General features: G+C 37.9%; 1 protein-coding gene across 2 annotated transcripts in view; it reads right to left on the reverse strand.

Moving 5' to 3' along the window:
* SMAP1 (small ArfGAP 1) overlaps nt 1–18,118 on the reverse strand; it is a 92,546-nt gene that overhangs the window by 48,222 nt on the left and 26,206 nt on the right. Inside the window, exons 4-5 of one of the 2 annotated variants that reach the window (XM_080584091.1) lie at nt 16,636–16,711; nt 2,046–2,123 (exon numbers count right to left, since the gene is read on the reverse strand). In XM_080584091.1, the coding sequence (XP_080440217.1) occupies nt 2,046–2,123; nt 16,636–16,711 (154 nt within the window). The remainder of the gene's footprint in view (nt 1–2,045; nt 2,124–16,635; nt 16,712–18,118) is intronic. The other variant, XM_080584092.1, reaches the window with a different exon arrangement.

Genomic DNA, 18,118 nt, shown 5'->3' on the forward strand with positions numbered 1-18,118 from the left:
TTACTGGGACAAGTATTGAGAGCAGTGTTTTATGTTGAAGTCATCATAATAACCTGGGATTTGCAGGTTTATTGAACTAAGATTGCAAATGCACAGCCTTGCCTTTCAAACGAAGCTTAATCTTCCCTTCATTACTGCATTACTCATTCCAGTACCAACTTGCATTCTAAAGACTCCCTAAATCCTGTGACTGCAATAACGTATAGTGCACAAATACAATGTTGGAGAAATATATATTTCTTTTTCCAAAAGTCTGTTATCCCTTTCCTCCCTGCTTTCTCAAGTTGAATAATTTAAGCACACTTAATCTCCTCCCTTATGGAAGCTCTTTTATGTCTTAGATGCTATTTGTTTCTTCTCCTCTTGGAAAAGGTTGTTGGAAGTATCATGGCAGTACTTACTTTTCAAATATAGTACTGTAAGTTTACTAGAATATGTCAAGTGAAAGCAGAGAAAGTTTTTTTTTTGCATATGAACTTCTTCAAGATGTCCTGATTTCCAGTTTGACTTTAACATTTTTTAAATATATTTTGTTAGAGAAGCTTCACTTCCAGGGGGGGAAGTATCAGAAAATTTTAATTTTTCAGACTTCAGGAAAGAAGAGAGCTTGCATTAAGCTTCACATGGCAAACACTCCATAAAGGTGACCAAATATAAACAAGAAATGCCCTTATAGAACTCCTGACTTCTTCATACTGAAGATGTGAAGACAAACTGTTCACCGGCGTTTCCACCTCCATACCTCACAAAGCCCACAGGACCTCTCACAATTCCCAGAGACTTTATTCTTGCTAAGTACATTTTCACTGAGGGCTTAAAAACCCATAACTCCATCTTCACACTTCACAAGTCCAATATGCAAGCTTTCTGCTTCAGCTCCGTTAGATAAAAATGAATTCAGACTAAATGAAAGCATTTCTCAGAGGCTGTATTCATGCCAGAACTTCAACTCAAGTGTTTCATTACTTGCAAAATTAGTCAAAAGACACTATCAAGATCATAACATGAAATTGTCTTTGTACTGGTCTTAAATTCTAAGCAGAAATCATTCCTTTTTCCCCAAGATTCATTTCCAACAACATGGCATACTAGTTACATAGTGGAACTTTTAAATTTGAATACAAGAGAGGAGGTTAAGAAATGAAAGGTGAGTTTAATTATGGAATGGCAAGTGAGATTCCTGCTACAACTTTAAAAGCATGTCACATTCCCTAAGGCTTGTGGTCTTGTCCATGACACTAACTTAAATTTTAATTAATGTTAAATATAGCTGAACTGAAATAATTTATAACATCTGGCCAGATTTTCTTTATCTAGAAGAAAAATGCATGATTTACATTTAGATCATAATTTTTTTCATATACTGTATACAGCCTCAGTTTAGAATGAAGTATACAAAAGAACCTAACATTTACATTTAAAATTATGCATTTCATTATTGTTATGAATTGTAACATTTACCAGAAGTTTTGGCAAATGTCTCATCCCCTACCTGTTTGTGTGTGAAAATTCAAAGGCCCTTCTACACAGTAAATGTAACTTTAGTACACACACACAAACCCCAACTAGAAGGGATATTAAAACAGTATAAGTTAACAGAAATACAGAATTAATTCCACGACCCTCATCTCCAAGGAGACTGAAGTCAATGGCTGGAATAGTACTGATAATTTAGGTTCTGAAACAATTAATATAAAGAAGTTATCAAGAACTATTCCTGAGGAGAAAGGAAAAAGTCACTCATGCCCATTAGCTTCGAATGAAAAAGTTATTCCACTCTGAGACACTAAACCAGAGCAAAATCTGAATTTCAACACGTAAATGTAGCACATATCACTCATGCATATATTTTGTCCCACTCTATCAGTTAATTTATCAAGCCCAGGAAGCAAGGGGGGAGAGAAGTATTTTAAATGCCTGAAGTATTACTAACATTTCAAATTACCTAGTTAGCTCACTGAAATTACCCTATAGCAACGCAAACATTTGTGCAAAGAAGCAGATTAGATAATCTGACAAGAGTTACACCAGAAAACCCAATATACCTCTGCTTTGCTCTTCTCAGCAGCAGGTTGCAGAGAAGGAGAGGATGTCAAAGGTTGAGCAGTATCAGAAGAGGATATCTGTACAAAATAAAGGAAAGAAGAGAAGGAAAATAAGCAAGAATAGGTGGGAAATAGGTGGATGGGGAACAGAGGCAGCTAAGACATGATTTTCATTCTTTTTTAATAGTTTTGAGAGTATAGAAAAAAACATACAACACAGAAAAAGCAAAAGAAAGAAACAAAGTATTTCCATTTAATTTCATAAATTTTATCAGTACAATTTCTAAAGGAGATCTGTCAAGTAGGAATGAGCGACTCATAATGAGGTTCACTAGAACAGCATATAAGCAAATGAACCTGGATATGATCATATCACAGGCCTACGAGAAATAATTAGGTTTCATCCATTTTTCAATTTTTTCCAACATGACTCCTGAAATATTAATGTCCTGAAGCATGAAGGCATACTGTCCCCAGAGGAGGAGGAGAGAAAGAGTGCCTTTTTTCTTGTTTTTAATAAAATTACTGAGGCAATGAACAATGCAAGATAACTCTGAAAGTTATTCAGTAATTAAAGTTCTAATTAACTGTCCTCTAAGAGCACCCCAGAGGAGTAAACAGCTTAATATAAGGCACCATCCTAGAGGTAGGACGCCAGACCTTCCGGTCAGTTGATGCTTCTTTCCTAGGAGCCAGTACATAAATTTGCTATAAGCACTACTAGACTTGCAGAGTGATCCAAAAGGTTTAAGTTAGATATGCAAGCGATGCAGTTTGCTCAAGAAAATGGGATTTCTCTAAATGGATTTCCATACATCTTCCTATTCTGTTTCTTTATGCATAGTTGATCACTTTAATGGAAACATTATCTTTGTTACACTTACTACAAAAATGCAACTGAATTACCCCTTTACCAAACAGGTAGTAGATCCTGAGAGCTATAAAGGTGACACTTAGTTCTACAATGCCTTGGATCATCTCTACTATCTACAGGGAAAACGTAGAAGTAAATGAAACTATTGCAGAGCAGGCCATTATGCTGGATCAAAACAACCAATTTAGATGACAGTGCTTTTTTTTTCTGTAGCTTTCAGTTTCCTTTTAGTGCAAGCATTTTTTTTTTTTAGTAAAAATATATCTACACACTCCATATTTGCTACAGACAATCCTGCCAGTACCATAGCTCATATATCTAGATATTCATAGAGTGTATATATAATCAGTTTTTTCACAAACTATACTTAACCTGGAAGGTGGTGTAGTTTCAGGAAAGCTTTTTAAAAAGTTCAGTTTTAAACCAGATTTAACCTACAGAGACATGGAAGAGTCCTCTTTTTTGAATTTACTGTTTTAAAATCCTCAGGTTATCAGAAGAGTTACAGATACATCTGCTGCAAGAAAGCAGTTCTACACTGTAGCATTCAGTTGCTATAGGAACACAGGGATCCTGTTTATTCCAATTACACCACGCCATAACCAAATAAAGATGTCAGAAAAATAGGTAGGTGCATACACTAAACAATGAGCTCTAATAACATGTTCCTCATCAACATTTCACTTAAATGCAAATGTGTGAAATTGTGATAGCAGAACATCTTACGTATGGTTTCTAAGGATAAAGTGGGATTTTTTGCTTTTTTCAAATTATTTTGTATTCTTCAGATTTTAGAGAATTTAAGTTTGACAGCTCTCACGGGTGAACAGCAGGTAACTGCTACGCACCCCACAGAACCAGATGAGCAGAAGTGCATTTGGATGTTGGGAGAAATCAGCACCATAGATGTTTGTGTCACATTTCTGTGCTTCTGTAATAGCTCTTCTCAATCTGTATTTCATCTTCATAACTTAAGGGATCATCTAACCTGGGACAGGGTAATCCTACAATGGCCTGAAATTGTACCTTCACCAATCAAGTAACGGAGAAGTGGCATGCAAGTTCTAAGCAGCTAGACAGTGACAAGCAGTGGCAGTCTGTCCTGTGATATGGAACAGGATGTACAAGCTGAGAAATACTCAGACAAAGCATTTATAGATACACAGCTCTGCATTCACTTCAGGCTAAACACCAGCTCTTCAAAGCACGCTTGACATATGCAAACACTCAACTGAGCAGGAATACAAAAGGTATATGACTGAATATAATCTTTAAAAGAAAACACTTTACAATGTATAGAACTGATTAAGTTTATATAATGGAAGTAATGGTGTGAGTTCGGGCTGCTGAATAGTTTCTGTCATCACTGCATCATGTTAAATTTGTTATCTACCATGCTGCACCAGATAAGAAAATCTGAATGAAAAAAAAATCAAGTCTAACTGAGTGGCTGGATAAAGCTGAACATGAAACAGGATTAAAAGACAGACTGATGCAGTCCGCCGCAGAGTTATCAGGGTACCAGAGAAGCCTGTAGAATTGCTTGCCACTGGTACAAACGGATGCTTGAGGGACCAGCAGCATCCTGTTACCATTGCCAGCTCACACTGAACAAGCCCTCCTGAGCTAAGAGCAGCCCAGCATGGCACTGACTGCAGAGGAGCCTTAAGGAGAGCTAGAGCAAACCAGCTAGCATCAGCCCCGACAGTGCCAGCTATCATGCTCCCAGCTGGTTTCACTGTGTCATGTCTGTATACCAGAATGAGCACCAAATACAACTAAGCATTGTAATAATGCTGCAATGTAAGGGTATTTTATTATCTTGAGATTCTGAATTTTGACTAGTATCAAAGCCATCATAAAAGCTGCTACTACTGTCTTCAAGCATAAAGAGACAAGAAACACCTCAATCATTGAGTACGTGTTTTCCAGTTTGCAAAATGTTCATTTTTAACTCAAACTAAGCCACATGCACTATTTTTGCAAATCACTGAAGTTGCTTGATGTTCTGAGATCTCAATAGAACCTCACAGGTTTTATTTTCCCTTGCACTGGCCCCCAGCTATTACTTTGAAAGGTTGTGGTATGCTCCTGTTTTCAAACCGCAGCACGCTTCACAGATGTGCATGTTATAACGTATAGCAAAAACCTCATCAAATAATCCTTCTCGTTAGCATAAATCATCTGTAAACAACTACAACACTATTCTGATGATTTTATTGCAAAAATGCGTGTTTTATCACTCTCAAAGTTGGTATTAGGAGCTTCTAGATCCTGCTTGCACTGCTGGCACACCGCTGGCGATGGTCGTATCAGTCACTGAACGAATGAAACGCTGACGAGGAACAGCAGCTGACAAGTTGTGTGTTGCTGTCTTACAGTTCCAGTAAATCTTTGTTTTTAAAACTACTACAGTGATAAAGCAGCTCATGAAGCTGTCCCAGTTTGTTGGCAAGCTAACGAAGCTCATTTGACTAACAAATGGCAACTGAAAAAGCATCTGCTCAGTGACCTACTTCTACGTTTGCGCTAATACCGACGGCTGGCCAGCAGCGTGAGTGCCGAGGTTCAGACCAGCTCCCAGATCAAACCCGTCGCTCACGACAGCTACATGCACCCAGCTCCGCAGCGTGCTGCAGGCTGTGCCGCTCAGACTGCCCACAATTAGTTGAAAGCCCCAAATGCACCTTAAATATTTATAGCTGGTCACCACTCAGGATTGCCAACCATGGTTTTTAATAATAATTTTAAAACCTTTTTAGTAGATTGAGATCACTGGAAAGCAGTACTACGTAATCCCATCTCAAAGTAGTATATGTTTTTCTGTTTGGCATTTATCAGCCTTTCTTAATCATGGCTTGTTTCTGTGGGGGTGATCAGAAACATCAGTAAGGAAGATCAGCTCTACAGCTGAGAGCAAGTTCAAGTCCCTAAAATACTGTTCTTTACAAGCAGACATCCCCCTCTTTAGTGGCGAAAATGTGGTTTGCAAAACCACTATTCCACAGCAATAATCCTGTTACCACTTCTCTGATTTGTCAGTTTTAATTCAATTCTTACACTCCATTGGAAACGAAAGTTTCTAGAAAAACAGGCCAATGCTGACACCGATTACGAAGTCTGAAGAGCAGACAGCAGGAAAATGGAAAATATCTTTGCTTTTAATTTAGATGCAACAGAAAGACATTTGAGTAAGTAGGTGGTAGGAGTGAAATTTATCTTTAATGGCTTTGGTGACAAATGACCGAAACCTCCCCTACTTTCGGCCACAAGTATAAAGCAATAAATTTGTCTAAATTTCTGCATCAAAAACCAAAAAGCTGTTTCTAGACATTCTCCAGAATTCAAGTAAAGCAGCACACACTGATACGCTCCAACAACATATGCTAGCATTCTGCTCTGGAAAGCTGTCAACAACAGTCGATTATTGGCACTTCAAACCACCAGCCAAAACCAGTGGCAACCCCTACCACCAACAGCACATGCTGCTGGAAAGAGAATAAAACTGACATGCCTGTATGCATTAAAAATGTATTACAAACTGACAACTAGCATCTAAATATTTCATTTTAGTTTTTAACCTAAGAATAGTTGGGCCTTTTAATTGAAAAGTGAATTCAGAATTGCCTAAAAGAGATAGGGAAGTATGGAGCTCTTTATTAAGTCTCTGCACTTACACTCTTAAGATCATAAAATTTCAATTGAGTTTGAGACTGAAAGACTTGTAGCCATTTCATTTTAGCAATTCTTGAGTCTCTTTCCATTGTTTGTTTTGGGAGTAGTTTTTAGAAAGCTGGTATTAGCCAAAACAATCCTTTTGTGCAATGAAACTCATCAGTGCTTTTTAAAACATTAAGAACATTCAGTGCAGAAAATGCATACACGTGTGTAAAGGAAAGGTACTGTAAGACTTTATTTTCACCTATGCTCTGTAAGAGCCTCTATGGTTCATAAAAAAAAAGAACAGAAAAGCATGGATCTACAAGTTTAAAATATTAATCCAGTTCCTTGTCCTTCTTACACAGAAAGGGGTTACCTGTTTCCTATTTTCTCCATTAAAAGCTTCTATAGTATTTCTTAGTAGTAGCACTAACTGAATACACACTGTGTTAGTAGTTCAATGTGAAAGCATCACTACAAGCAGTACTTGGCCCTACGACTTTGCTGCAGTCTAAGCACCACATATAATTTCAAGTAAAAAGCAAGGTTAAAAGAAATGAAGCTGTCAGAGAACATGCACAAAATCTATGAATGACTTTACTTCAGTTAAGTTTTTACTAAGATATTTCTGATGGTAGGCAGCAGTCATACAAACACTTACGGACATTAAGGTCAAAGTACTAAAAGTTTTCATAAACTTTTAGTTTCAGTTTTTCCAAAATCTCGCTCTTGAACTAATGCATTTTACTATTTAACTTTTTATTAGAGAGTTCAAGTTAAATCTTTAGAAACCTGTCACAAGCTGCCATTACACCTGACATTTATGGCGCTGTCATTCAGAAGATTCAAGATATTAAAAAGTGAGTCAATTACCAAACCAGGTCAATACATTCAGGAAGTCAGCAGCTGAACCAAATGCAAAGGTGCCCTCAGAGTGGCCATTTTAAACGCACACAATACACAGGGAAATAACTTAAATCAAGAGGACTACTCCATACTCACTTGGCAGGTTTTAAGTCTGGCTACCAGGTGTGTTTCTCATTGTCTTTATTACTGCACATCTCCAACCACATTGAAAAAAACAATTTCAAAGTGGTAGCAATTACAGAGTCCTCGCAGATGCATACACACAACGAACTGCTTACCACTTTTTAGTATTTCAAGAGTAGACCTCTTTAAAAGAAGTATAAAGAATGCTAACATACCAGAAGTTCCTTAGGCTAACTGCTATGGCTTTTTGCCAGTAAAACATCTCTGCCATTCAGAGCTTTATCTGCTGGACGCTACAGAGAACAGATGCAATGCCCCACGTTTCACAAAACACAGCAGTAGCTGGCTTTTCAAAGAACCCAGTACTACTGTGCGGTCACTATTTTGAACGTGCTCACCCCCCCTCCATTCCTTTAGAGTGCTCGCATCTCATTTCAGGAATACAGCGAAGCTTGTGCAAAACCTGCCTGTAGTTCTTTCTGGATGTGTGCAGAAGTACAGACACTCATAACATTTACATCAAGTAGAGATGCAATGACTCAATGTTGTGGGAGGATTTTTTGTTTGTTTGTTTTTAAATAGTATTTGACTTCAGTGCAAAATACGTATTTTTTTCCCCAACTTCAAGAGCATCCATACCTATGGTTGCCCACGTTTTTTTAGGTTACTTAGCTTCTCCTTCAGGTATCTACCCTCTTGGGATGTTACGAGAGTCAACATGGCTTGATTAAAGGCTGACACTGGATGAACAGAACAGATGCTTTTAATCTCTTACTGGAGCACTCTCCATTTCCCCTGTCCAACCCAACAGATGTTTTCCACATTTGTTCCAGGGAAAACAGCTCTCTTCGGTGAGAGCTTCCCAACACTTCACAACAAAACCTTTTTTCCTCCCAAGTGGCTATGCCTGCTCTGCTGCACACCAGGATCGTTTACATTTTCATGACTGACACTGAACTGGCAACTCAATCACTACCGATTTCAGCTTTGGCAGAATTTTTGTCTACATGGACATAGTAAATTGCAGCTAGGCAATCCACCTGTTAACTACTCCTCTAATGAACGTACTTGGTTCCTTATGGAAATGGAGAAAAAGAGACACTGCACACGACAACTACTGAGAATGCAGCTGCATACAGGAAATCCACACCCTGGCCTCTCCAACCAATTTGCCTAACCACTGCTGGGCAATGCTGGGCTCAAGGCCAGGCACTAGTGGTATGCCCAGGTGTTGACACGGGGGTCAGTATTGCTGAACTTTTTCACTGATGACCCACACAGTGGGACAGTCCATCACCAGCAGCTCTGCAGAAGAGGACATGGAGGTCCTGGTGAACAAGTTGGACGTGTGTCAGCAACGTGTCCAGTTCTGGGCTCCCCAGCATAAGACAGACATGGGCTGACAGGAACAAGTCAAGAGTTGCTAAGGTGATTAAAGGACTGGAGCATCTTTCAGAAGACAAGGAAAGGCTTAGTGAGTTGAGACTGTTGACTGAAAGCTATTGAGGGGGAAGAAATCTTACCAATCTGCATAAATAACTAGTGGTGGGGAACCATGATGACTGAGGCAAACAGCTACTCTGCAATTCTGTAATTTAACTCGTTCTAACAGCATGATCTTGCAAAATAGTTTTTATCCTACTTTTATTATGCCTGCCCTCAAGTCATTCTCATATGGTGTTTTTGTGCTTCCTCTTGATTAGCATATTTCAAAGGTACTTTCTATCACTTGATTCACAAATTTTTCATAGACCCCCTAGGAAAATTGTTAAAAACACCAGGGAGGTGGTAGGTCACCATCCCTGGGGGTGTTTAAGGAAAGGTTGGATGTGGTGCTTAGGGACATGGTTTAGTGGGTGACACTGGTGACAAGGGGATGGGTTGGACCAGATGATCTTGGAGGTCTTTTCCAACCTTAATGATTCTGTGATTATGGTTCTTGTAATATTGGGAGCAGAGCTGTTTTGGTTTTTAAGCCACCAGTAACCTCTCTCCAGGCCAATGACTCTGAATGCTTCTCAATGCTCGTTACTATAAAGCAATCATTCACCTACTCTATCATACCCCAATTTCTCCATCTTAAATTGCCCATGAGGTATACTTTAAATCCATAATAAATTTACAACACTAATCCCCTTTAAGATAACTTTCTGGAAAATGTGTTACCACATTCTTTAAATTCACATCACATTTCATCCAGTTGCCTGATTTCAAATCTCTTAAATTATACACAGCATCTTAAAGCATGGAAAACGTAGACCCATTATTCTTTTCTTTCCATGAACTTAGGAGTTACATAAAACTTCTGCTGCATACATAATTCACACCCTTTCTAAAATGTAGGAACTTTGTTTTTTATTCTCTCAGTATCATCAGTACATTATAATATATTCACACTACATGTAGTGGAATAAGTTGTACCAGTTCATTATTTCTGAGGCTGAAAGTATCTGGAGGGAGCTTAAGTTGATTCACCATCCACCCTGAATATCGTTGTTTCCACAGGCATTCTTAGAAGTTGTGCTGTTTCTTCTCTTATATACTTTCATTAAAAACTGCAGAGATTACTCGTGTTAATACCTACATTGCTCATCTTTATACACAACCAACAGTGACCTCACTGCTTCTTTTCCTTATTACTCGTATGGCATAAGGGTCTTTGCACTGGATATAAACAAAAGTTTAAACAAGCTTGTCTTTTGGTAGTTTTTATTTTATATCAAAGTGGTGCTACTTTTGTTGTTGTTGTTAGAAAATAGGATGGCTGCAAACCTGATCTCCCAAACCTCTGTGCAACTTGAATAATTTCTCCTGGCCACTGCATCTAAGAACCTGGCCTCATTAACAGCTTTCCTGCCACCTTACCAGGTGTATAGCTTTGATTACAAGTATTTGGAACTCAATACAGAGATCATCAGTCAAGATGAATGCTCTGTTCAGAAAAAGCTTTCAAAAAAGATTTTGCCTCTTTCCAGAGCTAACAAACAACTTCTGCTGAAGACGAGACAAGCTAACCTTTGAGCACTTCACATTGTTGGGTATAATCACTGCACTGAATCATTCCACTTGTAACCAAAAATCAGGCAGCAACTCATGCCCCAGCACAGACACCCAATCAACGCTCTTTCATGAACTCTGTTCAGACCTTTAGCAAGCCAAGAGCTCTGACTTTTCACAATGCCTTCCCTTCAACAGGAAGGCAAATTCCACCCACTACTGCCACTTCAGACATCATTCCACATACTGGCGACAAACCTACTAAAGGCTAGGCAGGAATTATATATGAATATTAAGCACAGCAGCAGCTTTGGGATCAGCTAAATTGTTTAGCAATGAGAGAACAATGATGTGCAGTCATATTCCTATACAACTAGGAACCACCTTCCTATTATTCGAGCAGATAATGCATATCTATTTCTTAGGATACAAGTATTGAGGGGAAGCAGTTGCAGTCTTACCTTTCAAGTTTAATTATTACACTTACTAATATTGGTAAGTCTAATATCTCTGAACTTCTTCCAGACTAAAAAGTGATCTCTAAAAACAGTCTCCCCATTTCCAGTTCTGGATTCAAGTACTTTGTCTTCAGTTGGTTAGAGAATTAAGGGAAAGAAACAAGGCCAAAAAGTGTACTTGTCAAATAAGTGCTTTGTCTTGATAGTCACCAAAATGAGTTAATACTTGAAAACGTGTTTTATTTCACTGGGAAAACCGGCCTAACAATTGTTGTGATGTTCTGAATAGATTCCTGAGAACACTCCTCAGCCTGCATTCAAACTAAGCTGCTTCAGTTGCAAACCAATCTGCTTTCAGCGTCATACGAGTGTTTCAAAAGAATCAAAAATTATAATAATTCAACTAAAAATACCATTAGCTGTAAATACACTGTTGTCTTTTTTTCAGCCTATAAGTTTTATTAATGAACTACATATGACCAATTTTCAACACATTTAACATCTTACATCATCAAGTGGTGTTACAAAGCCTATGGCAAACATTGTTTCTGCAATACAGATTAAAAAATTTCACAAGAACTGGGAAAGAGAACCCAACCTGAAAGTCGAGAATAGCTATATCTGCCACAGCTTCAACAACGAAAATATCAGCAGAAGAAAATCATAAGAATAATAATAATCCCATTGCAATCACATAGGCTGGACAACTACAGGCTGCACCTGGAAGTCTTAACAACCTAAGTTTCTTTTTCTGGCTCTGCATCACTGCCTGCATCCACGGCTTTCTTGGAAGTAGTACAAAGTGGTATGAGGAAGTAAGAGAATATTAAGTAATCCAGAAAGATATCAATATATCCCAGACACAAAAAAAAAAGGAATAAAGAAAAAAAAAAAACAAACAAGAATTATCTGCAGTTGTACTAAGGTCTGGTGGGAGGAATACAGGAGAAACGCCCAATCAGAAAAAAAGACTGAAAATCAAGGGAGTTAAGACAGTCAGCTGCCTTCCCTGTACAGTATTTTTCCCATTTGGGAATCCCCTTTCACACCCAGTTTTAGAGCTGTGTAAGTATTCTCTGCTGTAACAGGGAACAGCCCTCGAAAATAGCAAGGCAGTTTATTCTCCTAAAAATAATGACAGTTTTATATTACGTTCTCTTGGAATACTTTGTGTCTCTGACTAGGCTTACATCTGCTCCACTACTATTTACTGCAACAAGTCTGGCAAAGTCCTTCAAGTCATTAATTTAAGCAGACGAGTTCAGATTTTTGTGGAAAGGTGTTTGTGTAACTGTAAGCTGTGCTCATCTAAGAGCGCTCCAGGAGAAAATAAAAGAGCATAAAGAGTTTAATGAGAGCCTAAAGCAAACAACAGATTTACTAAGCAACAGTCTTTACAACTGAGAGTGTAAAAGGAGAAACCACTCTGCATGCTTTACCCTTCAGTTCTCGGATCATTCTGTACAACAAAAATATAGGATGAGTATAGAAGGATTTGCCTTTGCTTGGAAGTGAAACTCAGGTGCAAGTCTGAAGTGGAATGATATTCCTGAACAGTTTCACATCAACACCCACCTGAGAAAGAGCTTTAACATGCAAAATCACCTCACACCACCTGACCTCTGGTAAGTATCTGTAGTTAATTACAGCAGCGATGCTAGCCCTCAGTTGCTGGGTACAAGCTTTTGGGGTAAATCAAGTCAAATACCACAGCACAGTGCACAGCAAGTTGTACACAATGCCCTATCTTAGATGCATCACATTCATAAAGATCCCGATCCTTTTCCTGTGTGAAGTTTGTTTTAATAGATTTCACCTTGCACTTGGCATCCTTTACAGCTTACGTATTGCTCAAAAACATGGGGACTCAGCAGAAAATAAGATTTAGGTGGACAGTATTATGTTGGAAGTATTTTAAATTAGTCAAATTGTTAACAATTGTTAACAATTACTGCTGCTCTCAAAGTGATTATTCAATAAGCAAAAAAAGTTCCTGCTGTTAGCAATGCCAAATCCCACAGCATTCACACAAAGCCAACATACACTCCCAAGTAACACAGTCAGCTTCACATGTTTTTATTTGTATTATTCCTCATTTTTTAAAATTCAAACGTTCACAAAAAGCATAACAAACATGAAGTCCTGCACGTTTCAAAATTCCATCACAACAAAGCATACCAGGAAGGCAGCTGGTCAGATTGAGAGACCTGGCTTCCTTAAGCAACTGGTCTTTAGAAATCTTGACAAACCAAGGTCTCACCACAGTAGGGCTATGAACTACTTCCTGAGAAAGGAAGTGGTAATCTTTTATACCAGTGTGACTAATTAATGTTGAAAGAGAAATATGATGGGCACTGGCCTGAGAAATACTACTTCTGTCACAGGCTACACTGCTTACATGGAATATGCTTTGATAATAAGGATACATTTTCCTGAATACAATAAATACCATGCAGCTGTCTTGACAATTTAGTCACAGTCAGAACCCTACAACTGTATCTACACATTTACAGATCATTACAACAGTAACAATTCCTCAAAGAGCTGACACACATTAAGTTACTCTGAAATTCCCAGTCTTTGGGCTGGCTCAAAGATAATTGCTTTTGCAAGTGAAAACCACTTGCCTTAAAGGACTCTTGAGGATTACGTTTCCCTAAACTACACCTTAACTTCAAAAAAAAGATGCTCTTGCTTATAAAGCTTGATTTAAATTTGGCTGCGTGGAGCTTACAGAAGTTACTGCCTCGTTCCATGCTTGTTGGTCATACCTTGCCTCTGACCAAACGCTTGAAAACACAGGAAAGTTACGACTCAGCTGTGCAAACTCAGCACCACGTCATATGCATCCAGTCTATCTGAGGATGCTTCCATGGGACACAAAAAATAAAATGAATCGTTTTCCTCATTGCAGGCTTATTTATTCATTGTGTTGCTGTTGTTGTTGTTTTCCACTGATCAGAATAAAACAAAGTCAAATATTGCAATATTAGCAGAAGCTAAATAGAAAAAAAATCAAAATTATATGAAAAGAGTAATTAAACTTTTCATATTTGCTTATTTTTAGCCTGCGTGTTTGATGGCAGTACAAGGCTGGCCACTAGAGAAATTTGTTATTATAGTAAGGGTCTCTCAAAACTCAATTTAGTATTACAAGTCTTCTTGTCAGAAAAAACACCTCAAGTAATTAACATTTTGATACAAGAATCCTGATAACCACAGAAGCAAGAGCTGAGCCTTGACACATACACTCCTGACTCCAACAGACAGAATACATTAACACAGGCATTGTGCTGTTAACAAACTTGAAAAGCTTATGATCTCGCCAAAATTGATCTATGAAAAATTGTGTATGGTTTTGAACAGATTCTCTTAAAACGTACAATTTTTATGCTGCTTGAAGCTTTTATCACAAGCACCTTTAACAGTGAATCAAATCCAGGAAAGTCCCTTGAAGTTTTAAATACCACTTCAGCAAAATCACTTGATTAAGGAAAGCAGCCCTGAAGGTCTAGCAAGCCTATTTTTGCACTTGTTTTACCTGCTCATACCCAGAAGGGACTCATTTTACCAGATGACAATACACATATGTATCTCCAAATTAAACTGTTCACAACCAACAGCTCCTGAGACTATTACTGATAAAAGGCTCATGCTAGCAACTGCTTTGATGCCACTGAAACACTTGACAGAGCTGCAGACCACAAGCAGGAATCTCAGCCACCTCCTGGAAAGGTGGGACAAGGGCAGGTTTCTCAGACATCATCACAACCACAGAAAGAAACTCCTCACCACTGCCACACAAGTGTGCAGAAACTCATACCCCAGCAGCACTGTCCTCACCCCGTTCTTCTCAAACGCCTCACACACCCCCATCTGCTGGAGGTGCAAGTACCTCCCCTGTCTATAGCACCCAGGAGGGGAAAAGACGTGCATCAGACATGCAGAATACGAAGGCCCACCTTCAATTCACCTCTTCTTCCTCTTCCCTGTCAGTCCAAAGCCCACACAAGAGATGATCACGGAATACCAGGCACACAAACACAAGTGTGCATGAGCTGGGCTGGGGATCAGAGCCAAGCAGAGCAACTGAAAACAAGCAGCAGACCAGGATGACAGACACTGCACTAGTTCAGTAAATCTGTGTACTTTTAGGACTTTGCTACTACTGTAGCAAAAAATTGCCTACCTCAAACCCAATGTCTGATGGCCCTGAAGAAAAGCAGGTAAATGTGAGTGTGCAGGATCTGTCCATTTGTTAAAACATTTCATAATCAGATTTTGGTCCTAATCAGAAAAATTATGCAATTTATACTTGTCAATGAAAGACAAGTCCAGGTAGGAAGAAATAAAATGCTGTTCCCTACTCAGCAGTAACGTGCATCTCTCCAGCTTTTCTGGATTCCATTCTTAATGCTATGTCAAAAACGATTTATATTAGTTTGCTGTACAACAAGCAAAATCTGATTACTCATTCAAATATACTAAAGCAGCAGTGGACTCTTATACTAGACACCCAGGTTTTGTGTTTAAAAGTACTTTGCGAGTCTTCTGAACTTTTTATACAAGTATAGTTTTAAATGATTGTTGCTATTTTCTACCTTGTAATCAAAATAACAGAGGTAGCTAACAGTGTAATTCAAGAGGTAAAATACAAATTGTGGTTTAAATGAGGCAACCTTTCCCCTACTTCAGTAATGCTTAATGAAATTCACTTCTCTGATTTCCACATTTTTCTAGATTTTCTAAAATAAAAATATCTTTTGAAGATCCATTTTTTCAAATGGCAAAGGCAGCATAAATTCAGTCTCTACTCCCATCCTTACGCTCATTTCCCTGTCAAAGTTCACTGTCTAGTAAGATGGACTAATAAGTTTTGTGTTAGGCCATACTTAAATAATGTAGATATATGGAAGTTTAAGCATACATATACCTATATAAAAATTGAGATGTATGAACTAGATTGTACACCCCATGAACTGCTGTATCAAGAAAACTAATGAATTCTGTACTTCAGTAAGGACTGACATTCTCAAAACTGCTTTGCAAGGAAATCTCTCACCAGCTTACTTCAGTGAATGCATAACTATTTAATTTTGTATTGTCTTATTACTCATTTGCTATTACAGTGCACCTCACTGGAAGCAAGGTTCTAACATTTTATCAGAGCAACAAGACCCTCACAAAAGGGACCCAAAACACCTTAGGACCTCTCATCAAGATATTACAGAGAAAGAGGAAAACCAAAGTACACAGGAACAGTAATTCTGTTTTATTTCTACAACAGAAAAAGACACTCAAAAAGGACTCAAAAGTATACTGTTAAAGAACTATCCATCACTGAAAGAACAAAACACCACAAAATAAAAGGCTTGAAGAAAGTTATTTGTTGGATCGTAACAGTTTGCTGTTAAAAATGCAATAGACAACGTAAGTTGTACTTACAGAATCTAGGAATAGATTTCAACAGATAAAATAAAGCATTTAGCTCTGTATCAAAAAGTTTTCTACTGTGAAAGACATTTTAACGTGTGTAAGGTTTCCTACATTTCTCTCATATAGCTCTCAAGTAAGAAAAGTGACAGAATTCTTGGTGAAACTGTTTACTTACATTGAAGGTATTTGCTGCATTTTTATCATAATACTTCTTCTTTTCATACTTGTCCCTGATGAAAAATTCCACGGCTCTGGAAACAGCTAGTTTAAGGAAAATATGCATTCAGATAAATAGCAACAGTAAGTTAAACAGCTGACAGATTATTCAAGTTAAAGAACTGCAGATTTTGTTCCAACCCATTTTGTCATTTTAAAACAACAGAAGAGAAACCACTCTGGACAGAACAATTGCTATTGTATTGTCCAAAAAGAGCTGTTTTTTACTGCAGAAAATTAGTCATTTTCACCTCTTAATGAAATATCAAAAAGATATACTAGAAGTAACCCAGCATTCTACAGTTATGGTATTTGCACTTGGTATTTATAAGCTGCAGAACCATAGCATTGCAAATACTTGCAAAGGTACTCACAGTAAATACATTAAATAATTAAAGTATCATTTATCATCGTAACTTGGAAAAAACACTTTCTCTTCAGAAAAACAGGTGAGAAATATGCACCGTTTTTTGATTTGCACAAATTATAGCATGCGTCAAAAGCTGATCATAAAAAGTCCTCTGGGATCAGCAAGTCCTCTATAAGAATATTCCACTACAACAAACATCTCTGTGGAAGGGAAAGGAAACTAAAGCAATAATGATAAGAAGGTATTGAACCACAGGTGGAAATAACAGCAAGTATACTAGCATGGAAGACCAGAACAGACAACTTGATAGCTCAAATACAGGAAGAACAACAGTTATTTTCTTCAAGTATTATCTCAGCTTAATAAAGCACCTCATCCAAAGCAGAGTGAGTACTTGAATTTTAGTAAAGCCAACTCTCTGGTGTCTCTGGTGTCTATAGAATAAACTTTAGATCTTAACTAATCTGTTTGGCAATATGATTATCCATTCAGAAATCAAAATTTCAACTGTGAAAGCTCAGGTTCATTGCATCTTTAATTCCCATACCATTTTTTCCTCAATCAAGGGGAACTACCTTAGTTCCCTGGACTATCTCTTAAGATTAGCACTGAGCTCAGAGCACTCCGTTGCTTCCTTCTGCACACCAAGTTTTATCTTCAACAATAATATTTAGTTTCAAATCGCATGCAAGTGTCACCTAAACACTTGCCTCATAAAAAAGCTGCAAAAAGAAAACATTATTTTCTTACTCTTTTCAAATTTATCTACATTCTAAAGGTTATATTGAGCTCTTTAAAATATTAGTACCAAGCTATACATATGTTGCTCTTTATACATACCAAACAATCAGAAGTTTTTAGATTTCAGAAGGTTTAATTTTTCGGGATAATATTACAATGGGGTATTAAGTTGTGCATTTTGAAAGATACCTCTTTATTCAAGGTAACCCACATTAATGTATGCCAAGTTTTGAACAATGTCTACCCTTACGTCAGTAACCCTCTGTGTCCTTGTTAGCAGAATAATTTAATGCAACCTCAACAGACGCCAAAACTGTTTTAAGAGACAAGT

The sequence above is a fragment of the Anser brachyrhynchus genome (genome assembly GCF_964034855.1).
Source record: "Anser brachyrhynchus genome assembly, chromosome: 3".
In the NCBI taxonomy this organism is placed as follows: Eukaryota; Metazoa; Chordata; class Aves; order Anseriformes; family Anatidae; genus Anser; species Anser brachyrhynchus.